Below are 27,371 nucleotides of genomic sequence, written 5' to 3'. Positions count from 1 at the left end.
TTTCATTACATTATTGGCATTTGGCAGACACTCTTATCCAGAGCGACGTGCATTTGATTAGACTAAGCAGGAGACAATCCCTCCCTGGAGCAATGCAGGGTTAAGGGCCTTGCTCAAGGGCCCAACGGCTGTCCGGATCTTATTGTGGCTAGACTGGGATTAGAACCACTGACCTTGCGTGTCTCAGTCATTTTACCTTAACCACTACGCTACAGGCCGCCCTTACACTTGTTTTGCCACTCACATGTTACAAAATAAGGAACTGTGAAACATCTCTAAAGCAATGGCATCTTAAAATAGGGTGTTAAAAAAAAGATGAATGACAGGGCTGCGGTGGCGCATAGCTAAAGTAATGGACCTTGATGCAGGCATCAGTTCGTTACAGTTGCAAACCAAGGAGCGGGTTACGATTCCCAGTCCTGCCAAAGCCAAGTTTGGCTGGCTCTCGTGGAGTGGCATAATTGGCTCGCTGTTCTGAGGGGGGGACTCGGCAGGGGCTAGTAGGATTGCCGTATACAACAGCGCCCCAGTCGCCTCGGAATCACGACTATGAGACAAGATGGCTTGAAGAAAGCATGTTGTGTTCTTAGGGTCGCTAGATCCATCTGGGCCGCCGAGAGATGGGGTCATTAATTGGATTAGATTGGGTACAATTGGCTACCAAGTTGGGAGAAAAAGGAAAAAAGAATCTGAAATAAATGTAAAAATGAATGCAAAAAACCAACACCGGCCCAGGGTTGAGACTTAAGGGGTTAACCTTGTCAAGCATTACAGAAGACTTCATGCTGTTATCCATGCTGTAAGTGGATGCAGCCAAGTAATAGTTATTACCAAATAATAATTATTGGGTGCCAATAATTATGGATCCTTGATTTTGGTGAAATGTATTTTTTATTAAATTGATGTTTGATTTTGTTTGGTTCCAGTGAAACATTAATAAAGTACAGTATTTTTCACATGCTCAGCATTTTGAGTTTATCTTATTAATCGTATAATACTAAATTGTTTATTTTATTATTGTGTATTTTTGTGCATTGGCAGTCAGGGGTGCCAGTAATTCTGGAGCCCACCCATAACACTCTTAGCATCAAGTATTATAGTGGTCTGACCAATCAAACAGAAGCAAGGTTATCAATCATTACAACAATTGGTTCCTGCCATTTTATTGAGATAAATTGCTGGATTCATCTGGAGAGTTGACTGCATTCCAAATTAAACCGTGCATTTGATTTACCCTGGCCCATTGTTAGAATCATTGTACAATTCTGTATGCTCACCAGTACTTCCTGCTCAGCAGATGGGGGGCTTTCCGCTGCAAACATGCTCAGCTGCACCACAAGCACTTTTGTATAATGCTCTACCTCACTCTTTTCACTCACACCCACAAAGTAGGGACCACATCAAGGTCTTCTGTAGAAGAGACCTCCATGTTGTTACAGTAGCTTCACAGCAAGAGTCTTGGGAGCTCATAGAAATTCACTAGCAGTAGAAAAACATTAGATGCTCAGCTCCAACTTTTGAAAACGTGCTTTGTATTCACTGAAGATTCTTGACACTATTCAGCTCAGATGAAAGCAATAAAACAAATCTTTGACCTGATGAGTTTTGTTTATATTTTGTGGATTTCGCAGCTGTGTACCCACAACTCCTTTCCACATACAGTAAAAGTTTGAGGCAGGTGTGAAAAAATGCTGTAAAATAAGAATACTTTCAAAATGAGAAATAGTTTATTTTTTATCAATTAACAAAATGCATGAACAGAAGAAGTGAATGAACAGAAGAAAAATCTAAATCAAATCAATATTTGGTATGACCACCCTTTGCCTTCAAAACAGCATCAATCCTTCTAGGTATTACATTACATTACATTATTGCCATTTGGCAGACGCTCTTATCCAGAGCGACGTACAGTTGATTAGACTAAGCAGGAGACAATCCTCTCCTGGGGCAATGCAGGGTTAGGGGCCTTGCTCAAGGGCCCCATGGCTGTGCGGATCTTATTGTGGCTACACCGGGGATCGAACCACCGACCTTGCGTGTCCCAGTCACGTACCTTAATCACTACGCTACAGGCCACCCGTGTCCAGGTATACTTGCACACAGTTTTTGAAGGAACTCGGCAGGTAGGTTGTTCCAAACATCTTGGAGAACTAGCCACAGTTCTTCTGTGGATTTAGGCAGCCTCAAATGGTTCTGTCTCTTCATATAATCCCGGACAGACTCGATGATGTTGAGATCAGGGCCCTGTGGGGGCCATCCCATCACTTCCAAGACTCCTTGTTCTTCTTTATGCTGAAAATTCTTAATGACATTGGCTGTATTTTTGGGGTCATTGTCCTGCTGCAGAATACATTTGGTATTAAATTATAAATTATCCATCATGCAATACCCTTGAAATTAAATGTGTAAATCAGTGTGATTTTTAGTCTGCAAGTAGAATTGGATGGCAGGTAATTGTATTAGTATGATGGAGAAATCAGACACTTGTCCTGTGAAGTGACTGCTCTGAGCTCAGAGATGTACACACCAATGTCACACCCCCAGGTCATGATTTGACATGTGGTTATGTTTTGAAGTGGGTCATTGAGGTGTTGCAGGAAGGAGAAGCAGAACTGTTAAAGATAAACTCACTTAGGAGTGTATTCAGTTTTTTTGTCTGCATAAATTGTTGCTGGTATGAATATCAAAAGGTTTGTTAATCTGACATTTTGGACTATCACCAGCGTTCTTATGTTAACTGTACTTGGCACAGGTGAGTTTTCATGAGTTTGTTGCATCTTTTCAGAAGTTCTCAGGTTCTCAGAAATGTACTATCCTGGCAGGGAATTCATTATTGCTATTATGAATAACTATTCAGTTTATAAAATATTCTAAAAATGTGATTCTGTCGTGAATCTTTTTTCAACCATTGAGCATATACGTAAGCTCATTATGAGCAACATTTATCTGTACTCATTCTAGCATACATAATTTGGACGTGTTAATACAGATAAAAGCCTGTGGTTGTTATTCCAGTGATTGTTATTGTGTTTAAAGATGAACTCTCTTCTTTATCCAGACAAATGCATTTCTCTGAATGTGACACAGTCTCCACCAGAAGTCACTGTCATGGCTGGAGCTAGTATCCAGCTGTTCTGTGGATGGGTCTGTGATTGTGAAGCGGAGAGAGTAACAATCGAGTGGTCAAAAGATGGCAAAATGCTCCAACCATTCCAAACAGCAAACGGGAATGTGAAAAATGGAAAAATTGCATTTAACCTCACTAACATGAAGGCAAATGACTCTGGGGTATATGTATGTAAAATAAAAGTGTTCATCCCAGTGCTGGAACAGTGTGACGGAAACGGAACCATCCTGTCTGTTGATGGTAAGTTCTGCATTTTTATTTGGAAAAAAGTGAACATCACACAATGGCAATTGTTCAATATGCAATGGAATGAGCCAAAGTGCACCTCTTGTGAGACTGCCAGTGTAGCTCTACTTCATTAGCATGACCAATGCTACTCATAATGATAATTCTGTGATAAGGTGTAACCTAAAATGTGTTAAAGCCTATGTATTATTTCTGCATTATATTTTGTAACAATCTTTGTGGCAATTTCATCTTCAGAGTTTATCAGAAAAAGACGTGTGAAGACATGTCTTGTTGACTATGCATATTCAGTGTGTGCATGGTGATGGAGGGCTGTAATGAATATGTTTCCTGTTTAGGTTAATGTCATTTTTTCTCACCCTCCCTTGGTCTTTACAGTCTTGGTGGCAAAAACAACTTTGATTCCTCAATCTGTCCTGATTGCTGCAGTGTGTGGTGCTACCCTGATCATTTTCTTGGTTGCGCTGTGTGGAAGTCTGTGGAAGTCTGTCCGACACAGAAGGTTGGATGAACATACCCACACAAACACCTCAGAAGGTAGAATGCAGTGACTCAAACAGCCATAAAAATATGTCAAATGAATCAAGTAACTTGGACAACCAGTGACCTAGGAAAATCGCTGAAATATTGCAAATTGTTGCTGTGTTCCCATTGTATTGTGCAGTCCATACTTTTCGATGAAGTTGCCATTAATTATTTTGTTCAATGTGCAGATTCAATGTCAACATGCCTTAATTCATGAAGCATAACTCTCAATTAATTAATTATATGTACCTGACCATTCCACGATTGATATAAACAACAAGCCCTAATGCATAATGTAAAACACTTAATTAATTAAATGGACCTGGCAAAAATATCCATCCATTTTCATCCGCTTATCTGGAGTCAGATCGCGGTGGCTGGGTATTCCAGGCATCCCTCTCCCCACCAACGCATTCCAGCTCCTCCTGGGGGATCCCGAGGCGTTCCCAGGCCAGGAGAGATAAATAATCTCTCCAGCGGGTTCTGGGTCTACGTCCGGGTCTCCGCCCAGTTGGACAAGCCTGGAAAACCTCCAAAGGGAGGCACCCGGAAGGCATCCTGATCAGATGCCCGAACCACCTGAATTGGCTCCTTTTGACGCGAAGGAGCAGCGGCTCTACTCCAAGCTCCCTCCGGATGTCCGAGCTCCTCACCCTATCTCTAAGGCTGAGCCCAGCCACCCTATGGAGGAAGCTCATTTCAGCTGCTTGTATCCGTGATCTTGTTCTTTCGGTCACTACCCAAAGTTCGTGACCATAGGTGAGGGTTGGGATGTAGATCGACCGGTAAATCAACCACGACGGTCCGGTGCAGCGCCCGCATTACTGGTGATGCTGCACCGATCCGCCTGTCGATCTCACGCTCCCTTCTACCCTCACTCATGAACAAGACCCCGAGATACTTTAACTCCTTCACTTGGGGCAATGATTCGTTCCCAACCCGGAGGGAGCAATCCATCGTTTTCCAGCAGAGAACCATGGCCTCGGACTTGCAAAAAGCAGAGACTCTCCTCACCCCGGCTGCGCCTTGAGATCCTGTCTATGAATATCACAAACAGGACCGGTGACAAGGGGCAACCTTGGCGGAGTCCCACACCCACTGGAAATGTGCTTGACTTTGTGCCGAGGATGCGGACACAGCTCTCACTTTGGTTATACAGGGACCGGATGGCTCATAACAACGGCCCCGGTACCCCATACTCCCACAGCACCCCCCACAGGGTTCCCCGGGGGACACAGTTGAAAGCCTCCTCCAAGTCCACAAAGCACATGTGGACTGGATGGTCAAACTCCCATGACCCCGCCAGCAACCCTGCCAAGGTAACGAGCTGGTCCACTGTTCCACGACCAGGATGGAAGCCACATTGCTCCTCCTGTCCAGCACCCTAGAGTAAATGGTTAAATGGTTGGCATTTATATAGCGCCTTTATCCAAAGCGCTGTACAATTGATGCCATTCATACACACACTCGACAGCGATTGGCTGCCATGCAAGGTGCCGACCAGCTCGTCAGGAGAATTTAGGGGTTAGGTGTCTTGCTCAGGGACGCTTCGACACAGCCCAGGCGGGAGATCGAACCGACAACCCTCCGACTGCCAGACCACTGCTCTTACTGCCTGAGCCATGTCGCCCCAACTCTCCCGGGGAGGCTTTGAACATGGCCCACTCGGACTCCATGTCCCCAGCCTCCCCTGGGATGCGTGAGAAGTTCCTCCGGAGGTGGGAGTTGAAGACCTTGCGGACGGGGGCCTCTGCCAGACGTTCCCAGTTCACCCTCACTACACGTTTGGGTTTACCGGGTCTGTCCGGCAGCCTCCCCGGCCACTTGATCCAACTCACCACCAGATGGTGATCAGTTGACAGCTCTGCTCCTCTCTTCACCCAAGTGTCCAAGACATACAGCCGCAGGTCTGATGATACGACCACAAGTCGATCAACGATCTTTGGCCTCTGGTACCAAGTACACTTATGAGCTACCCTATGCTCGAACATGGTGTTCGTTATGGACAATCCATGACCAGCAAAGAAGTACAATAACAAGACACCTCTCGGGTTAAGATCAGGCAGGCCATTCCTCCCAATCACCCCCTACCAGGTTTCTCCATCATTGCCCACATGAGCGTTGAAGTCGCCCAGCAGAACTATGGAGTCTCCGGGCGGCACCCTTTCCAGGATGCTGCCCAGTGACTCCAAGAAGGCCGGATACTCTGAACTGCCGTTTGGTGCATAAGCACCGGGCAAAGTAGCTTGGTACTTGTGAGGCCGTGTCATGGAGTCTTTGAATCTCTCTAAGTCTGGCCCCTCCCCTGAGACCAATTTGCCTTGGGAGACCCTACTGGGGGCTAATGCTAATGCCCCTGACAACATAGCTCCCAGGATCACCGGGACACACAAACCCCTCCACCACATTAAGGTGCCAATTCCTTGGAGAGGTAGCAAAAATTAGGTGGCAAAAAAATTGCTAAAATATCCCAGGGTTATATAAATGAGCCTATACAGTGGCTTCAAAAAGTATTCAGACCCCTTCACTTTTTGCACACTTTATTGTGTTGTAGATTTAATTTTAAATGGATCAAATTGCCATTTTTGCCTATCAATCTACGCTCAATGACAAACATGTTTTTAGATTATTTATTTTTTGCAAATGTATTAAAAATCAAAAACTGCAATCTGCAACACAATAAAATGTGCAAAAAGTGAAGGGGCATGAATTAAATTTCTGAAGCTACTGTATGCAGTGTCATGAAGAAGTATTTGCCCGCTTCCTGATTTCCTCTATTATTGCATATTTTGTCACACTGAATCGTCTGTCAATAGAACATTATCCCAAAAAAAGCTTTTTCACAGGGGTGATATGGGTGTTTGATAATTTTTATAAATTTCAGTAAATAAATGAAACAGTTTTGTGTTTACTGAGGTTCCCGTTGTTTAATATTACATTTTGCCTAAAGATCTGAAACCATTCAGTGTGACAAATATACAATAAAATACTTTTTCATGGCACTGTAGTTGGAACACTTGATTGAATTATGTACTGTATACTATACCTAATCAAAACATTTCAGACACTGAAGCTATTCGGTGCTACCTTTCTAAAAGACTGCGTGGAGAACAGATTTGGGTGTGATGTATTTTACTTCAGCAGTGAGTTAAAATATTGTCAATATTTGTATATCTAAATATCATAATGATGAACATGTAATTTCCCATAGCATTTCTGTGTTAATAATTTTAGGCATGCAATGAATAGAGTAACATTTGCTAATGTGTCATCAAAAACCACAAGGCAGAAGGGTAGTAGTGAAAGATGCTTACTGAAACGTTAAAGTGATAATGATTGGGGTAAAATGTGGTTGTTTCCAAATCATAAAAACCTAATGAAAAACTTTTTTTCCAGCAGGGTATATGGACAAACGTAAAAGGTAGGCTACATGTGTGAAAATATTTGCTATGTTAGAAATGTGTTACAGATTCCACAGACAGCAAAATATGCTGAATAAAATATTTGCATATTTACATAATAAAATGTTCAAAGCATAAAATCTTGTTTTTTGATATCATTTTTAGCAATTGCCTATACTCCCATTGGCCACTTTGTTAGGTATACCTGCTTTTTAACGCAAATAGCCTGCCCCTCCAAACAGCAAATAATTTGGCTGAAACTCAATATAAAAAGCATGCAGATATGGTGAAATGGTTTAGTTCCTGTTCTACTTAGAATTGGTAAGACACATGGTGGTTCCAGCATCTCAGAAACAGCTGCCTGGGATTGTTACAGGTTGACAGAGAGTTATGAAATTAAAAACATCTAGTAAGAGGCAGTTCTGTAGGTGAAAAGACCTTGTAATGAGAGTGGTCAGAGGAGAATTGGCAGACTCATTCAAGCTAAGCTAGCTAGGGGCAGCCTGTAGCATAGTGTTAAAGGTAAATGACTGGGACACCCAAGGTCGGTGGTTCTAATCCTGGTGTAGCCACAATAAGATCCGCACAGCCATTGGGGTCTTGAGCAAGGCCCTTAACCCTGCAATGCTCCAGGGGAGGATTGTCTCCTGCTTAGTCTAATCAACTGTATGTCGCTCTGGATAAGGCTGTCTGCCAAATGCCAATAATGTAACAGAAAGTCCACAAATGCTCAAACAGCTGTTTACAACAGTGGCATGCAGAAGTACATCTCTGAACGCACTAAATCCTCCTAACCATCCAATTAATGTCTGGGCGAGTAGATATTTGATTTTGATATGCAAGATTTGTTTAATTTTATTTATTTATTTTATGCCTAATTTTAAAGTCAGGATTCAGAAGGCTGTTTTTACTCAGAGTGCTGACTATTCATTCATTTGGCCGCAAGTACTTTATAATGCATATTGGATAAAATGATGGGCAAGAGTGTAACTGCAGGTGGGATATGTGTTTAAGTCTGAAACACATGATATCAAATTTCTATACATATTGTGTTGGTAACCTATAAAAAATGGACATTATCAATCTGTCCTGCATTTGGACTGTTTGCATCTGGTCACCCTATGGGCTATTGCAGCAACAGGCCACACTGGGTTCCACTCCTTTTGGTAAAGGGGGGAGCAGCCGGGGTGGAAACCCAGGAGCGACACGACAGGAAACTAAAAGCAGGTTAAATAAAGAAAACGAGAACAAAGGAACAAAATAACAACTCCCCAATAAAACAGGGGCGAAAAAAGAGTATAACCTCTCAGAAGTGCCAACAGAAAACAACCCGCTAGAACTGGGCAAACTCATAAGAACGAATAAGAGAGAATAATCTCTCGGCAGTGTCAACTGAAAACAACCCAAAATAACTGGGCGAACTTGTAATAAATGAGTAAGAGAAAATAATCTCTCAGCAGTGCCAACTGAAAACAACCCAAAATAACTCACCAAACTTGTAAGAAACGAGGGAGAGAGAAAAACAAAAGGACCTAGCTCAATACCTTAGTTCCCACAACCTATTGTGGAAACTAAGGGAGGTAAGCTGAAAACGCCTCCAGTACTCACGCTAAGGAGCTCAAAGGAGGCGAAAACAATAAACAGAAAGAAATGACAGAACCGCAGAGTTCTTGTCTGAAACACAGTAGCTAGCGAGGAGTATAACCGATTTCAGATAGTGGTGAATAAGACACTGAAGTGCCAAGCTATGACTCGGAAGCGTATAAGTATACCTCCCACAGCTGAAACAAGTGACGGTAATCAGTGAGAGAGCAGCCAGGATAACATCCCCGCAGTAAAATCAGCTCCCTGGCAGTATTAAAAACTTTCAGCTAGGAATAGACAGATTAAGCTGCTTGGGCATGTAATAACCTAAACTTGCCTGGTCTCGATTTTTGCTGCAAAATATATATAGTAGGGTCAGAATGTGGCATAATCATCATCAATCCATGGATCCATCCTGCTACATGAACAGTGCAGAGTGGTGGTGCTGGTGCACTAGAGTGGAGAATGTCTTATTGGCACACATTAGGTCCCTTAGTATTAACTGAGCATAATTTCAATGCCACAGCAAACATTGTTGCTAACCATGTGCCTCCTTTTACGACCACAGTCTGCCGTTTTTTAAATGGGTACTTTTAGCAGGATTATGCATGTCGTAAAGCAGCCATCCTTTCAAGCTGGTTCCACAAACATGACAGTGAATATAGGTTACTTCAGTGGTCTATACAGTCCCCAGATCTCAATCCATTTGAACACATTTGAGATGAGGTAGAAGAGAAGGTCCACCGCGTGGCCAATAAATCTTGTGTGATGTGACCAAGTGAACATGGCCCAAATTAATAAGGGCAAATTAATAATTCAGCACCTTGCAGAATCCACATTGCAAAGATTTCATGCTGTTTTGGAGGCAAAATGGGTTTGTACCTGGTACTACATAGGTGTACCTAATAAAGTGGCCACTGAGTATATATTGCACAATATTACATAGGATACATTGTAAAATATATTTGTACATTTTGTACATAATATGGTTACATTTTTCTTTTTAAATTATTCGTCATGTATTGTGACATGACCTAATATGTTTTTAATGGGGAGTACACCTACAAAACAAAAAGTATTTTTGACTGACAATTTGCTTGTCTTTTTCTGTTTTTTTCTACTGCATTTTTACTTCTCTTTGCACGTGGCATGTCCTCTGATAGGCCAGATAATCAAACTGAAGATGATGAAAAAAAGGACATAAAGGAAGTGAAGGACAAAGTCAATATCACAGAGAGTGAGACATGTGCTGATGATCTTGGGTATGCTTAATGCTTTATGTTTTTCACGCAGGCCCATTTTTGTTTGCATATACGAAACCTTGGGTATATTTCAGAAAGCGGGAGAAAAGGAGTTTCATTAGTCAAAATAGTTGATTTGCAGTAAAAACATACAATTTAGTGAATATTTTGGATAGATTGGGAAACACTAAGGGACAGCAGGGTATATTACTTCCTTTTTGCGCCATAGGTCTATAGTTGTTCTGCATATCACCCTCAGATTTTGCACCCTTGTGTTCAAGGAGATTTACAAAATGTATAGGTTTACCTGTTTTTTATTTGGGACTGCAAATTAAAGGAGAACAACTTCTTTTTGCATTTTAACCAACATTGTTTTGTATTTGTAGCATTTCTTCTTCATTTAGGTATAACTAAAGTGTGGTGTATTCATATTCAATGATGAGTCAAGAGTCCAGGATTGCAATTAACCATTTGCTTGGAGTAACATACCAAACATCCAGCATGACACAAGCTGAGCCAAACTCCCCCAAATGGCTTTATTGGAAGGCCTATATATAGACCGGAAGTGTCACCACCTAAAGTGGGGACCATCTGCATTGCAGCATTATTAATACCAAGACACTTCATCCCCTCCCCACAGATAATGACAGGCCCACGAACATTATCAACCAGATGAATAACTGATGCCCAATAACATAACTGCCCAAAAATATCACACGCTTCATGTTTTTTCTTTTTTTTGCAATAATCATTGGGCATAAATACAATCACAGTACAGTTCATGGTCTGTGATAGTTGGGAGGTCAGTCTGAACTGACTAAAACCTTTCCTGAAGCACTCAATGGTGGTGGCAGATGTTGAGGAGTGGAGATGGTTGGCCTCAATTCACTTTGAATGTGAATCCATGATGAGCAGGAATAGTCCAAGTGTGGCCTCCTCCAGGGCTTGTCTGGCCACTCTCATGGATGCAAAGGAGCCACCATCGGCATCTTCCAATTCACCTGACAGGTGTCATAGGCATTCACCATCCCCTCCACCTTGGCATCTAGCTTGGGCCACCAGACGTAGCTCCTCGCTAAACCCTTCATCTGGGTGATGCCTGGGTGTGACTGGTGAAGCTGTTGCAGCACAGCTTGATGTCCCTGTGGAGGGCTGATAACCCGGCCCCCCAGAGGACTCACCCCTCCTGGATGCTGAGCTCGTCCCCCCTCTGGTAGTAGGGTGCAAAACAAGGATCCGTAATAACAGTTGGCCACCCCCTCCGGACATACTTATGCACCCGAGCCAGAATAGCGTCTCTGCTGGTCCACTTCTCAATTTGTTTTGCTGTGACGAGAGGAGCATCCAGGTGGTCTAGCATCCTCAATCTGCCTTCATCAGCTGTGCCTGCCTCCTCTCCTTGGACAGGCAGACGGCTGAGAGCATTTGCATTCCCATGCTCCTTTCATGCTCCTTTCCTTCTCGGATCCATCAGGCATCCGGTGTGACAACACAGCTCCCACCCCATAGAGAGATGCATAACAGGCCAGGATCAACTCTTTCTGGGCATCGTAGTGCACCAGGACCTGTGAAGACTGCAGTAGGGTTTTAGACCCATCAAAGGCTGCTTGCTGGGCTGACCCCCATTTCCATGCAACACCATTCCTGAGCAGTATATGGAGAGGAGCCAAGAGAGAAACAGGTTAGATAAGAAGCGATGATAATAGTTCAACAATCCAAGGTAGGCTTTGAGCTCCGTTACTTTTCTCCGTACACCACTTCTTTTCCAAGGAAAGTGTACTTACTTCTCTTCAGCCTTAGGCTATGGTCTTCCAAGCGTCGCAGGACCTCCTCCAGGGTTTTCAGATGCTCTGCCCCTGTAGGACCACTCAAAAGGATGTCATCTAATAGTCGGACACATTGGGGACATCCCAGAGATTCCCCTCCATAGTTATTTTGTTTTTTCTATAAATGTATTTTTGGATTTTTCCCTTTTTCTCCCAAGTTGGTACTCAATTGTACCCCGTCCATTGGCGGCCCGAAGGAGAACGACGCGCCTTCTTCAAGCTGTCTCGTCTCATACTCGTGACCGTGATTCCGAGGCGCTTTATTGTGCAGCAATCTACTAGCCCTGCCAGGTCCCTCCCTCTGGAGCAGCGAGCCAATTATGCTGCTCCACATGAGCCGGCCAAGCTTGGCTTTTGGCAGGACTGGGAATTGAACCCCGGTCCCCGGTGTGCAACTGCAGTAAGCTGCAACTGCAAGTCTGCTGCATCGTGGCCTGTTGTGCCACCGCAGCCCCCCTCCTCCATAGTTATTAGTTAGTTAGTTAGTATTGTAAATGCTACAAGTGTCTTCCTTCATTAAAGCCATTTTTCAAGTCTCTGTGATGCACACATCTGGAATTATAATCCTTATATTAGAACACTGCAAAATGAGATAGGGTTGCCAGATTTGGGGTCTGCACAAATGAAACGGCTTCATGAAACGGGGCCCAGGTGTTGAAAAGATCTTTCAAGCTATCTGTCTATCACAGTCCAAGAAACAAGGCACATAATGTATTTAATGTCCATTCAACAAGAGTTGATTATGGCATACAACAATTACTATCATATAAGTAGGCTAATACCTCACATTAGCACTGGCAAGGAAGCTGGCATGGAAACAAATTTTAAAATCAGGTTAATACACAAGTTTCCCTGACTGTGGGGAAATTACACCATTTTGTCTTTATTAAAATTGATCCTGGAGGTGTAACGTGTTACACTTCTCTGTTTTACTTTTTAAACATGTTTTAAACATTTTTGGGATCAGACACAAATGGTAAAACAGTGAACAGTATATGCTATTATTTAAATATATCATGCTCGGCCTGCAGTGGTTTCGTGTTTTATTTTGCATCTGCGGTAAGAAATTTGGCAGCAGGGAAAAAATTATTATGAGGTTCCGACAGTAGGGGCAGTCGCATAACATTTCGGCCTGCAGCAGTTGACGGGCCGGCACTCTGTGCCAAAACATTGTATAGCTATTCAATAATTGAAGCTCATTGGTTGAAAATACAGGTTCTAATTGCCAGAGCCAATGGTGTTTCAGCATCAGCGCATACACAGAGAAGGGGTGGGATAAACCGTGTCAAATGTTTCCTTCTGGCAAGTATTTTGGTACTGTTTGTTACTTTCGGGAACAGACTTTTCAGATCTTTCATGATCATGAATGCTTCTTGTAATGAAAAAGGGCACTGCTGCCCCCCTGCTGTCAGAATCTGCAAGTACGTCAGACTGCTGTGGATTAAGGCGCTAACATATGCCACCTGGTGGTGATTGTGCGAACAACAAGTAAATACTGTGGAAAAAAAACTAAAGATCTCCCGCTGCTCGGCAGAAGTGCCAAATGAGTGTATATGCTGCAGTGCACATTTGCACTTTAGGTAGCTATTAAAGCTGTCACATGTTCTTTGGTTTTGCAGTGCAGTAGGCTACCAGCCCACTTTCCTGCAATCGTTTGCTTTGTTGATGCTCTGCATTTTCAGTGTTATACAAAAAGCTCTTACAGTGGAAGCAATAATTATTTGATCCCTTGCTGATTTTGTAGGTTTGCCCACTTACAAAGAATGGAACTGTGTAGAATTTTAATCATAGGTACATTTTAACATTGAGAGACAGAATATCACAAAATAATCCACAATAACAACATCATATAAATTGTATACATTTATTATCGTATTTTTGGATGAAATAAGTATTTGATCCCCTACCAATCAGCAATAATTCTGGCTCCCACAGACCAGTTAGGTTTCCATTAAGAAGCACTCCTAATCTCAACTCATTACCCAAAACACCTGTGTCAACTCCTTACATCGTTATGTAGCTGTATAAAAGACACCTGTCCACATAATCAATCAGATTCCAATGTTTCCACCATGGGCAAGACAAAGGAGCTGTCTAAGGACATCAGGGACAAAATTGTAGACCTGCACCAGGCTGGGATGGGCTACAAGAAAATAAGCAAGCAGCTTGGTGAGAAGTTAACAACTGTTGGAGCAATTATTAGAAAATGGAAGAAACACAAAGTCACCGCCAATCTCCCTCGGCCTGGGGCTCCATGCAAGATCTCGCCTCTTGGGATATCAATGATCATGAGAAAGGTCAGGGATCAGCCCAGTACTACACAGGAGGAGCTTATTAATGACCTGAAGGCAGTTGGGACCACAGTCACAAAGAGAACCATCAGCGACACACTACACCGTGAAGGATTAAAATCCTGCTGCACGCGCAAGGTTCCTCTGCTGAAGAAGGCACATGTACAGGCCCTTCTGAAGTTTGCCAAAGAACACCTGGATGATCCAGAGGAGGCTTGGGAGAAGGTGATGTGGTCAGATGAGACCAAAATAGAGCTATTTGGCATCAACTCGACTTGCCGTGTTTGGAGGAAGAGAAATGCTGAGTACAACCCCTAGAACACCATCCCCACTGTGAAGCATGGAGGTGGAAACCTTATGCTTTGGGGGTGTTTCTCAGCTAAGGGGACAGGACGACTTCATCGTATTGAGGGGAGGATGAATGGGGCCATGTACCAGGAAATTTTGGGCGACAACCTCCTTCCCTCAGTGAGAGCACTGAAAATGGGTCGTGGATGGGTCTCCCAACATGACAATGACCCAAAACATACGGCCAAGGCAACAAAGGAGTGGCTCAAAAAGAAGCATATTAAGGTCCTGGAGTGGCCTAGCCAGTCTCCATACCTAAATCCCATCGAAAATCTGTGGAGGAAGCTGAAGCTTCGAGTTGCCAAGCGACAGCCACGGAACCTTAAGGATTTGGAGAGGATCTGCAGAGGAGTGGACCAAAATCCCTCCCAAGATCTGTGCAAACCTGGTGAAAAACTACAACAAACGTCTGACCTCTGTGCTTGCCAACAAAGGTTTATCCACCAAGTATTAAGTCCTATTGTTCTATGGATCAAATACTTATTTCATGTGAAAATATGATATTAAATTTATATCTCAATGTTAAAATGTACCTGTGATTAAAATTCTACACAGTTCCATTCTTTGTAAGTGGGCAAAACTACAAAATCAGCAAGGAATCAAATAATTATTGCTTCCACTCTATTTGCAAAAACAAAAATATATATACACTCACCGAGCACTTTATTAGGTAAATCTTTCTTTATTACACCTACTTTTTCATGTGATTATCTAATCAGCCAATTGTGTGGCAGCTGTACAATGCATACAATCATGTAGATACGAGTCAGGAGCTTCAGTTAATGTTCATCAACCATCAGAATTGGGAAAAAATGTGATCTAAGTGACTTTGACCATGGAATGATTGTTGGTGGCAGACAGGGTGGTTTGCTTATCTCAGAAACTGCTGATCTCCTTTTCATGCACACTAGTCTCTATAGTTTGCAAGGAACGGTGCAAAAAACCCCCCAAAAAAACAGTGAGCAGCAGTTCTGCAGACAGAAATGCCTTGTTAATGAGAAACAAAAATGGCCAGCCTGGTCAAAGCTGACAGGAAGGTGACAGTAACTCGAATAACCACACATTACAACAGTGGTATGCAGAAGAGCATCTCCAAACACACAACATATCATAACTCTAAGTGGATAGGCTACAGCAGTAAAAATAATTCTAATAAACACCTAATAAAGTGCTTGGTGAGTGGATATTACATTACATTATCGGCATTTGGCAGACGCTCTTATCCAGAGCGACATACAGTTGATTAGACTAAGCAGGAGACAATCCTCCCCTGGAGCAATGCAGGGTTAAGGGCCTTGCTCAAGAGGGACAGAGCGACGTACAACAAAGTGCATACCCATAACCAGGGATAAGTGCGCTGAAAGACCCTAGTGGGAAGTACAATTTCAATTGCTACACGTACAACAAAGATAAGGACCAGGGCCAAATTCTTTCTTTTTTTTTTTTTACAAACAAATAAACCAACAAACAACAAAGCAAAAGTGACCAAACTTAACTGCTTACCTAGCCAACTAAAAATACCAAAACACAAAGTAAATCACAAAGACAACAATTAAGGTTCACAGGGAGGTAGGGATGAATGGGGAGAGGTGCTGCTTGAAGAGGTGCGTCTTCAGTTTGCACATGAAGGTGGGGAGAGATTCTACAGTTCTGACCTCAACGGGGAGTTCGTTCCACCACCGTGGAGCCAGAACAGACAGTAGTCGTGAGTGTGAGGTGGAGGTTCTGAGAGGGGGAGGTGCCAAGTGGCCTGTGGAGGCTGAACGAAGAGGTCTGGCAGGGGTGTAGGGTCTAATGATTTTTTGTAGGTAAGCTGGGGAAGACCAATGTTTTGAATTTGATGCGAGCCATGACAGACAGCCAGTGGAGGGAAGTAAGCAGGGGGGTGACGTGAGTATTTTGGAAGGTTGAAGACCAGACGAGCTGCTGCATTCTGGATAAGTTGGAGGGGTCTGATGGCGGACGCTGGGAGGCCAGCCAAGAGGGAATTGCAGTAGTCCAGGTGGGACAGAACCATCGCTTGGACCAGGAGCTGGGTCGAGTAGGGGGTGAGAAAGGGGCGGATTCTCCGTATGTTGTATAGGAAGAACCTGCATGACCGGGTCACCGCTGCAATGTTCTCAGAAAGGGACACTCTGCTGTCCATCACCACGCCGAGGTTCCTCGCACTGGGTGATGGCGTGAGTGTGGTATCCCCGAGGGAAATGGAGAGATCCAGATGGGGAGAGGTATTAGCAGGGATGAATATCATTTCAGTCTTACCTGGGTTGAGCTTTAGATGGTGGTTGTCCATCCAGCTCTGGATGTCACTCAGGCAAGCAGTCATACGGGCAGAAAACTGTGTATCAGATGGTGGGAACGAGATGAAGAGTTGGGTATCGTCCGCATAGCAGTGGTAGGATAGCCCATGTGCAGTGATCACAGGGCCAAGGGAACGAGTGTAAAGAGAAAAAAGAAGCGGGCCTAGGACTGAGCCCTGGGGAACTCCTGTGGCAAGGGGCCGAGGTGTCGATACCATACCAGCCCAGGCAACCTGGAAGAAGCAACCAGAGGTAGGACTCAATCCAGTCCAGGGCTGTGCCACAGATGCCCGTTGCTGACAGGGCAGACAGGAGGATGGAGTGATCCACAGTGTCGAAGGCAGCAGAGAGATCTAGAAGAATGAGGACAGAGGAGAGGAAGGCTGCTCGTGCGGCATGGAGCGACTCACTGACGGAGAGGAGCGCGGTCTCTGTCGAGTGGCCCGATCTGAAGCCAGACTGATGGGGGTCTAGCAGGTTGTTGTTAGAAAAGAAAGAAGAAAGTTGAGTAGAAGAAGCTTGTTCTATGGTTTTAGAAAGAAAAGGAAGAAGAGATACCAGGCGGTAGTTCTGGATGATGGAGGGATCCAGAGTAGGCTTTTTTTTAGCAGCGGAGTGATGTGGGCCCTCTTGGAGGATGCTGGAAAACAACCAGAAGACAGGGAGGAGTTGACAAGGGAGGTGACAAATGGGAGAATGTCAGGTGTGATAGTCTGGAGAAGAGAAGAGGGGATAGGGCCAAGGGCACAGGTTGTAGGGCGGTGGGAGAGCAGGAGTTGAGAAACATCAGAGTCTGTAAGGGGGGAGAAAGTGGAAAAGGAAGGGATGGGCCTAGAGGGGGGGGATGGGCACAGTAAGGGGGGCGGTGGTTGTAAAGGATCTGCGGATGACTGTGGCCTTCTCATCAGCAAAGTCATCAGCAGCGAAGGAGGACTGAGGTGGAGGAGGCGGTGTGTTGAGGAGAGAGGAGAAAATGGAGAACAGTTTCCGGGGGTTAGAAGCAGAGTTCTGAATTTGTGTCTGATAGTATTTTGGATATATATTTGATATACAGTATGACTCCTTAAAAAGGTTAAATGAGAAATGGTTTTTGGATTGCCTTGAAAAAAGATAACTTCCATTAAGATTACTTTTAGTTCTGAATGTGCAAGAATATCTAATCATGGTAATTATACATTCACAATGTAAAGGCTGGCAAATGATTCCGGTATCCACACCATATTTTTATGGTGAAATGTTCCGATGAAAACATCAACTTCTCTCAAACATTACATAAAATAACAGAATTAAACTTTTCCATAAAGATCACCTGCTAAATGTTGCATCTGCCAAATGAATCTCTCCAAATTCTGCTCAGTAGGTCAGGTTTAATTGAAGTTATCCTGCCCAGTGGCAGGTTGATTACCATAGTAACTGACACTGGCGATCTCTGATGGTCGTATTTGGAACCGATAATTCAGAGTTTTCGTGAAGTTGGACTAGAATTAGCTAATCACGCTTTCTGGAATGGACCCCTGGTGCATTACTGTGTTGTATGTTTCTGCAGATGAGATAGATTTGTTATCAGGGTTTCCAAACTGATTTCTAAATCTTAAGTGAATGTGATACAGTTTAATTGCCAAATAAGCCACACCTATGATTACATATAAGTATCTACATAGTGATGAAAATAAATCCCAGTGCCCCAACAATGCTAATTTTGGGAATTCTTCCAAATAATATTTTACAATAAATGTTACAAAGAAAACAGGCAAAGTGCTGGCTATCACACATGTCAGGCATCATTAAGATGTCATTCAGTTCAGAACATTTCAACTAATTTAGCTAGAATAGGCATAGCTGCCAATGCTAATCATTGTAGCTGGGGGAGTTCCATCCACTGAGCCTGAATGAGGAAGCTCCAAAGGAAGTTTGAAAGACATGTCGGTGAACGAAACGAATGTGCCACTGTGGAAACATCACAGAAACTGTCCAACCCAGCTGTTTTAAAAACACATTGCCAGTACCACACTATTACTGAGCAAGTACTCAAGGTCATGATGTCTATTTGGCTATAAAATAAGTTTCCTTGGTATTTTTGCACCAGCAAATTTTTAGCTTATCAGCTGACAACATTCTTTCGCTGGTATGTTATTTTATAAAGCAGCAATGCATCTTTACTTTTAGAAGCCTATCAAAACCAGCTTTTTTCACATGAGCTGAGCCTGTCCAAACAGAATCATGTGTCACAATTCTAAACAGATGTTGCTAATTTATTTTGTGTAGGACGCTGTTTCAAGTAAGCAAGGAGGACATTGTTGAAGCTCGGAAGAAGCTTAAAGTAAAGCGAGGTTAGTACTCCCTTGATTTGCTTGCTACTGTTGATTTAATTAAAAAGAAATATGGAGAGCCAAACAGTTCAAAAGCCAGTGCAAACTAGACACCACATATCTGATAAGCGATACCACCTAACCAGTTGCCCAGCACTACCCACTTGTTTAGCGAGATACAGTGGGCTCCAGAATTATTGGCACCTTGATAAGTATGCATAAAAAATGTTGTTCTAGTTATTGACATACAATTTATTTTCCGACATGTGTAAAAAGGTATGCATTATTAATGATTCAATGGAATCAAACAGAGACTTCTCAAAAAAAAAAAACACATTCCCAAATGATTGGCACCCCTGGTTTAATACTGGCCAAGATGACAGCCATGAGCCTTTTCCTTTAATTTGTGATGAGGATAGAACACATGTGGAGGGATTTTTGACCATTCCTTCATGCAGAACAGTTCATAATCATTGATTTCCGTGGAATAACCCCCTCTTGAGTTCAGACCAGTGGCGGCTGGTGCCCATTTATCTGGGTGGGGCACCATACACACACACACACACACACACACACCAGTCCTCACATCCAGCCTATATAATTACCAAGTAATTTGTATATAGTTAAACACAATCTTAACCTTGGAGGCTTGTTGGTGGTATGTAATACAAATGCTTCCAAGAAGAAAACAACGTAATCTTCATATAACATCATCATCTCCCCTTGAAACATTTAATTTCAGTCTTGGGAGCATGCATTCATTTCTTGGACAAAGTGAAAAGATCAATAAATGTAAATGATCCCAGATTGCAAAAGGCTTTAGAGGGCACTTGCCATCTAGCCAGAGAAATACACACAAACAATTACTGAAAGGCTTATGATGCCTCGCTGGTTAAAATTTCCTAATTCAAACTTACCCAGTTCAGAGGGGAGCAATGTCAAAACACAGTTGCAGGTTTTGCATTTTATCAGGTTTTTCTAAAGCCAAAAGTAAAATGAATAGTTTGACCTGCTGATTAGGATGATTTGGATGGCACAGGAGGCAACCATTGTGGAAGACTTCCACCCTCTTCATATCAGTTTTCACCTCAGTCAACTTTCTGAGCCATACAGCAGAACAGACTTGATGTTACTGTTGTATAACCACATGTCCGTTTTAAGGCTGAACTGGTTGGACCGCCATATGGAAGGTAGTTGGGAGAAGGCACCCCTGGCCTTGCCCAGCCTTGTTTTGATGTCTTTTAGAACCCAATTGTCCTTACTGAGGAAGGAAAAGTCATCTACAAGCTCAAGTGGCTCCCCATTCACTAGGATGGATGCTGTAGGGGTGGTCTTCATAGACGTTACTTGGAGGTGGTGTTAATGTTGAGTCCAATCTGACTGGCAAAGTTGTTAAGCCCAAGTTTGCATGTTCAAGTGGTTGGTGGAGTCCATTGGATCCCTCTGGGTTTGTCTGCTGTAGTGTTGGTTTTGATCCAGTCTATGGTAAGAAGGAAGAGGATAGGAGAGATGATGCACCCCTGTCTCACTCCGGACTGTACAGGAATCCAATTGGAGATGGTATTTGCTAGGAAGACACTATACTCAAAGTGGTCATAGAATGTTTTCATGATTGTGATCAACTTTTGTGGAATTCCATAGAACTGCAGTATCCGTCAAATACTGCCAAAGGCCTTCCTGAGGTCAACAAAGTTTATGTAGAGGGGGTTGCTCTACTCTATATACTAAGATATTTTACAGTGCAAAGATTTGGTCCATTCATCCTCTTCCCTTCTTGAAGCCTGCTTGCTCCTGCCTATGCCTGGTATCAATGGCCAGGGTTTCTGCCAGTGTATTGCAAGCTCCGCCTAAGTTGACCCCCTACCTGGCCAAAGCATTACATTACATTCATGGCATTTGGTAGACGCTTTTATCCAAAGCGACGTACAGTTGATTAGACTAAGCAGGAGACAATCCTCCCCTGGAGCAATGCAGGGTTAAGAGCCTTGCTCAAGGGCCTAACGGCTGTGCGGATCTTATTGTGGCTCCACCAGGGATCAAACCGCCGACCTTGGGGGTCCCAGTCATGTACCTTAACCACTATGCTACAGGCTGCCATCCACCCAGTGGGCATCATAACATATCCAGCTGGGTGGCACCGCAATGACGAAATTTGGATCGCTCAGCGCTGCCCAACTGGGTCACACAGGATGTCCTGCTGTGTTGCTCTGTTCTATTCAACTGGGTCAAAAGGGATGGATATGTGATATCTAGTTTGATCTGGCTTTTGAACCATTTCACTCTCCATAAATGAATGATACAGAGAGATCTATCAGAGAGATAATCCATAGGTAAAAGCAACAAGAAATTGCCCTCAAACAATACTACAGTGCTCCTGTAACCCTTTGGGGTTGGAGGTGAACTGTGGGTGCTCCCTGAGTGTGCTTTAAATATGTTATGTTATAGTATAGTTAACTGAGTACTATATTCACCAGTTTACACATGCTATTGTTATTATACAGTGTTATCCATAATGCTTGGGGAAAATAAATGTTTTCTTGATTTCACACTGTACTCCACAATTTCAGATTTGTAATCAAACAATGTGCTTAAAGTGCAGATTCTCAGCTTTTATTAAAGGGTATTTTTTATACATTTTGGTTTCATCATGTAGAAATGACTGCACTTTTTATACATACCATTGTGTTTACCATTGAGTCTCCAAGTTTGAATCATTCTGAATTCTAAATGAACATAAGAAAACAGAAAACCATTGTCTCAGCAGCAGCCTGTCACACACTTGACTCTCTCAAGCAGTTTGTGTTGGACTTGGATCCAGACGATCCAGTAAAGCAAGGGTGAAACCACAGTTCTGTATGGCATTCTATTTCTCTATTTGACATTAATTTGTCTGCAGTACTTACCTGCTGTCTATCTAGCTGCCCAAGCTAGCCATAAATTTCCTTGTGGAAAGTAACGTGGTGGGTATTGGTTAAAATTGTGACTGTGACATGGTATTCAATGCAGGTTTTAGAGGTATATTTCTCACTCCTTTACTATAGACTACTCAATGTAGGCTACATACACCCAGTGACCACTTTATTTGGTAGACCTGTACACCAGCTTGTTAATGCAAATTATTTAATATGACTTCAACCATTGAATGATTGTTGGTGCCAGGCAGGGTGGTTTGAGTTTTGCAGAACCTGCTGATCTCCTGGATCCAATAAGTATAAGAAATAAGTCTAATAATTACTTGATAAAGTGTTCACTGAGTGTATGTAGTGCAGTGTTATAGAAAATATATTTAAACATTTGACACATACAAGCTAATGCTTGTTTTAGGTGATGATGTTTTACATTTTATATGGTAATAATTTCCACTGAAGGTTACAAACACAATAATAAGTAGCCTATTAATTAAGTGTCTCTGTTTAAAAGGAAAATACTACACAAATACTACATTTTTAGTGAAGACAGGGCTGTAGCAGTCGTCAAAGATCTGTGCTGATACACCTTGATGGAGAGCAGGCTGATGTTAGCATTAGGGCTGATCAATTTAATTTCCTGTCTTCTGAGGCTTGTGGCAGATGTTAAACATTTCACTTGTGATTAATAGGCCAAACCTTAGACTTACTAAGGTTTTCTTCGCTCAATGTGGTGAGTAGTAAACTCTTTGGAAACTTTTTAGTAATTACTCTTGCATAACTACAGTACTAGTGTGAGGTACAATTTATATTTTTGAGTATTGTATTAGATATACTGTATGTTCTCAGAGTGCACATTTTTACCATTTTGTACATGCCCACTTAAAGTCCCTCTCATTCTGCACAGCTGGCTTTTTCACAGGTGGTGGAAAACCTGACACAAGTGGAAATGCACATTTGAAGAGAAAGAGGTATATTCAGGTTTTACAAATATAATTCATCATCATGGCAGGTCCTCACATTTACAGTTGGATGAATTGCATTGCTTTTTCCATTTGTGTCACTATTTCTTGTCCAAGTGACAGTTTTCATTTTATATTTTCATTTGAAAGTTATTTAATTAATACTTAAGATTGTGTATGTGTGTGTGTGTGTGTGTATGTGGGTGCGTGTCGGTGTGGGGGTAATATGTGTGGTGTGCGTGTGTTTCTGTGTCAGCTTTCATTTGTATATTAACAGTCGAGAACTGAAAAAGCAGTCTGAGAGGACCCCACATGGTAAGTACAGTTCCTTTAGTCATTCTTATCCAAATAGATTTGCAATAAAACAATCATTCAGCTGTTTGCTTTAGAAATATACCATGGATAAGAGAAACCCAATTATTAAAATTGGGATAAAATTGATAGAGATGTCTCTGTATTGGTTACAAAATGGTACTAAGTAGTCACATTTTGTTTACACCAAAATATTGCAATTTACATGGATAAATCACAATCTTCTCCCGATTTTAGTCATACAGAAAATACAAACAAATTTTTACAATTGAAATCTATGCAAAAACGAAAATGCAACAAAACAAAAACTTTAGTCACATGAATCTTTAATCGTGTGCTTGAAAATGATAGCAGCATCAGAATAAATAAAAGTGTACAGGAGCATCTTATCTGCTCAAGTTCAATCAAGTTCAATGCTTCATCCCACAACGAGGCAATGATCCCAAAAATAAACCTGTGTTCTTTCTTCTTAATGATGTTCCAAACGGTTGATTTTGGTTTGTCCTATGTATCTGACAGTTTTTTTCTGCCTCATAATGGTACCCTCTGGGTACTCCGGTTTCCTCCCACAGTCCAAAGACATGCAGGTTAGGCTGATTGGAGAGTCTAAATTGCCCATGGGTATGAGTATGTGAATGCTGTGTGTGCCCTGCGATGGACTGGCGACCTGTCCAGGGTGTATTCCTGCCTTTCGCCCAATGTATGCTGGGATAGGCTCCAGCCCCCCTGCGAACCTGTTCAGGATAAGTGGGTTAAGATAATGGATGGATGGATGTTTGTAATCAAACAGTCCATACTTTTATTAAAGGGTATTTTCATACCTTTTGGTTTCACCGTCAAATAAAAGAGTCATGTATTGTATTTGGTTGCATATCATTTGCAAGCCATGACTTCCTGATGTCTGTGACCCATCAACATCATCAGAGTCTGGATATCTTATTTTCAGGTTGTCCTACAAATGATAATAAAACTCTTCTCTTCGTCTAGATTCAGCTGAAAATTATGCTGATACAGGATGGAACACATTTGTTGGTTAAATGGATATAAAGTTATCACGGGTCCAAGGTATGAAATTAACCTCAAACCACTGTGCTGCTGTCAGATGTGCAGTAGATACTACAAGAATTGTTTCTCCTGAATATTTTTTCCATTGAATTCAAAAGGACAATTTGTCAGGATATTCCTGTAGTATCTCCTGCATATCTGACAGCAGCATAGTGGTTTGAGGCTCATTTGATACCTTTGACCCTTGAGGACTTAAAGCCATTTAGCCAACAATTTGCTAAACATTTTGCCAATGCGATCTACACTTTGACTGCGCTTTGACCACGTATTAATTGTTTGATAACAAACAGAGACAATAAAATATTAAATCAGAAAAAGCTGAAAAAGACAAGGTGACCCCAAACTTTTGAACGATAGTGTAAATGCCCTCAAATTAAAGGTGACTTTTATTCATTGTTTCATTTCAAATAAAATGTGCTGGAGTACAGAGCCAAAAAAAGATTAATTGTACCACTGTCCAAATACTTACGGACTACACTGTATGAAGCTAAAAATGGTTAAACTGACTTTAAATGGAGGTGAGTGGGTGGGCTTGAAGGCAGAGGATGAGACTACTGACTAAACACAGGACCACAGCAAGGTGAACAAATCCTGTATAGTGGGCCTTTTAAATGATGCAATGCTTCCACCTAGTGTCAGAGATGTGCAATACCATGTTACATAACTAAGAATTCTGGAGAGGTGGCTTGGCAAAAATATACAAGAGTGCACAGCAATTAGACAAGGACCCTGGTTCAAAAGGACTTTTTGAGAATAAGAAATCTTCAGCACACAATACACATGTCCATCCCACATACCAATTTCTTTCATACTAATTTAATTTATATATGACATACATATGCAGTGCCCTCCAAAACTATTTACACCCTTGATAGATATGGACAAAAAATGACAAAAATAATTAACATTTTTAAGCAAGGAACCATGGGTTCCTCTAAAGAGTTGTCCAAGGATGAGCCCACAAAAACCTCTCTCAATGTCCTAATTCCACTGTCAGAAATATTATTAGAAAATGGAAGATAAATGGAACAGTTGAAGTCAAGGCAAGGTCTGGAAGACCAAGAAATATTTCAGAATGGCCTGAGACCTGGTGGGAAATGCTCAGAACAACCCCCACATCACTGCAAGAGTAGCAGACACAGTTCACAGGACAACAATACAACATACTTTAAACAACAACGACCTACATAGCAAAGTTGCCAGAAAGAAGCCTTTCTTACTTACAACCTCAACACAAAATCAATCATCTGAAGTATGCAAAAGAAAACATTGAGAAGCCTGAAGCCTTTTGGAACAGTGTGCTTTGTACTGATGAAACCAAAATTGAACCACTACCAAAGTAAGTATCTTTGGGGAAATAAGGGTGAAGCCTTTGTAGAGAACTGCTAAGCATGGAGGTGGATCCATTATGCTTTGGGGTTGTGTGGCAGCTGGGGGCACAGGAAATATTGTGTGAGTGGAAGGAATATTAAGAAATTCTAGAGACTCGTGCTCGTGAAGTTAAAGAGAGGTTGGGTATTACATCAAGACAATGATCCCAAGCATTCCTCAAAATTCTTGAAAATCTGTGGAGAGATCTGAAACATGCCGTACATGAAAGGAGGCTGAAGAATATTTCGGACCTATGGAAAATGAATCTTGCAGTCCAAAATATATAGCTACATTGTAAAATAAAAAGACATTTTTAATAGTATTACAATTTTTTTTATTAAAAATCAAGAAATTAAATCTCTCATTTAAAGTATTCAGACCCTTAAATCAGTACTTTGTAGAAGTCCCTTTGGCAGCAATTATAGCTTTGAGTCTTTGTGGGTAAGTCTCCAAGCTTTGCACACCTGGATTCTCCCCCCCCCCCCCCGCTTACCGCTTATAGAGTTATCTGGCTGAAATAGCTCCACAGGCTTCAAGAAATCCCCAGGCATAAAATCCTATTATTGAAAATTTTACGGTTTCATTATGCAGGTGAAAAACCTTTACACAAACTTCATGCAAGCCAAACAAACTTTGGAAACGTAATTGTTATGTTTGTCATGACATGACAGGCGAAGCTCTAGTCGGAGTGTACTCCATTTAATCAACAACCCGACTAAGTGAATTCACTGATGTCACTCACATAAATCTAAAACAGGAACGGAACACGGCATTGTCGCAGCAATGCCAGACGTAACAGTAATGTCATTCGCTAAAATGCTTTTTGTTGTCACCTCAATAACGTGCCCATAGTCGGTTCTTTGATAAGCTGAATTCATACTACATTTTCTTACACACAGATGGGGGTAATGCATTTTCTCTGCAACTACATTACCAATACTGCCTGTACTTGGGCTCATCCTGTTCGAGAGAGACTATACAAAATGTAGTCAATAGCATTTATATGTAAAAGTACTTTTTAAAAGTATACAAAGGTGAAAAGACAATGATCATTCTTCCAGAGAAGTAAAGAATGGACATTCTATCAAGTTATCATGTTTTTAGAACGAGAAACTATTATGCAATTGGACCGCTGGACCCTTGTTGTGAAAAGGACACTGACATTACCCCTTTCTTATCGTATATGGATTTCCAAAATGCAAAGAAGGTGAGGTCCCCCCACGCTTGTTTTACCACCGGCATGTTACAAAATAAGGAACTGTTGTCTCTAAAGCAATGGCATCTAAAATAGGTTATACAGATAGAACCGTGAGGTTAACGTTTTCAAATGGTATATCCTGTTACCATAGTGCAAAACTGCAACCTGAAAAAAGGAATGAATGCAAAAAAAACACTTACGGGGTTAATGTACAGACAGGATTTTTGGCATATATAAAATGCTTGTACTTCTTTTGTAATGATTCTTTTTCTTTCTTATAGTTGGTCCAACTCAGGCAAAATATAATTGCACACCCCAGAAGAAACGTTGATGGACAAGATGGAAGCAGCTAACAGAAG

The 27,371-nt window shown here is 42.1% G+C and overlaps 1 protein-coding gene across 2 annotated transcripts; it reads left to right on the top strand.

The window, feature by feature from the left end:
- Positions 1–3,239: 3,239 nt before the first annotated feature.
- Positions 3,240–27,371, top strand: LOC133134649 (uncharacterized). 2 transcript variants are annotated; one of them, XM_061250886.1, is made up of 8 exons: positions 3,240–3,367; positions 3,752–3,910; positions 7,298–7,319; positions 10,047–10,145; positions 19,155–19,219; positions 23,012–23,075; positions 23,323–23,381; positions 27,294–27,371. In XM_061250886.1, the coding sequence occupies exons 1-8, from the start codon at positions 3,268–3,270 to the stop codon at positions 27,341–27,343; spliced, it is 618 nt and encodes a 205-aa protein (XP_061106870.1). In that variant the 5' UTR covers positions 3,240–3,267; the 3' UTR covers positions 27,344–27,371. The 2 variants fall into 2 exon arrangements, with proteins under 2 accessions (XP_061106870.1, XP_061106868.1); XM_061250884.1 differs by having other exon boundaries at positions 7,295–7,319.

Source organism: Conger conger, chromosome 8 (assembly GCF_963514075.1).
Source record: "Conger conger chromosome 8, fConCon1.1, whole genome shotgun sequence".
In the NCBI taxonomy this organism is placed as follows: Eukaryota; Metazoa; Chordata; class Actinopteri; order Anguilliformes; family Congridae; genus Conger; species Conger conger.
Note: the sequence above shows the minus strand (reverse complement) of the source record. Positions and strands in the feature narration are given on the sequence as shown.

What these genes read in the sequence shown, in the direction of transcription:
- LOC133134649 (XM_061250884.1), top strand. Translation starts at nt 3,268, where the DNA reads ATGAAGGCAAATGACTCTGGGGTATATGTATGTAAAATAAAAGTGTTC. An exon ending in GAAGCTTAAAGTAAAGCGAG is followed by an intron (nt 19,220 to 23,011) that starts GTTAGTACTCCC and finishes CATTCTGCACAG; the next exon opens with CTGGCTTTTTCACAGGTGGT. An exon ending in GTCTGAGAGGACCCCACATG is followed by an intron (nt 23,382 to 27,293) that starts GTAAGTACAGTT and finishes TCTTTCTTATAG; the next exon opens with TTGGTCCAACTCAGGCAAAA.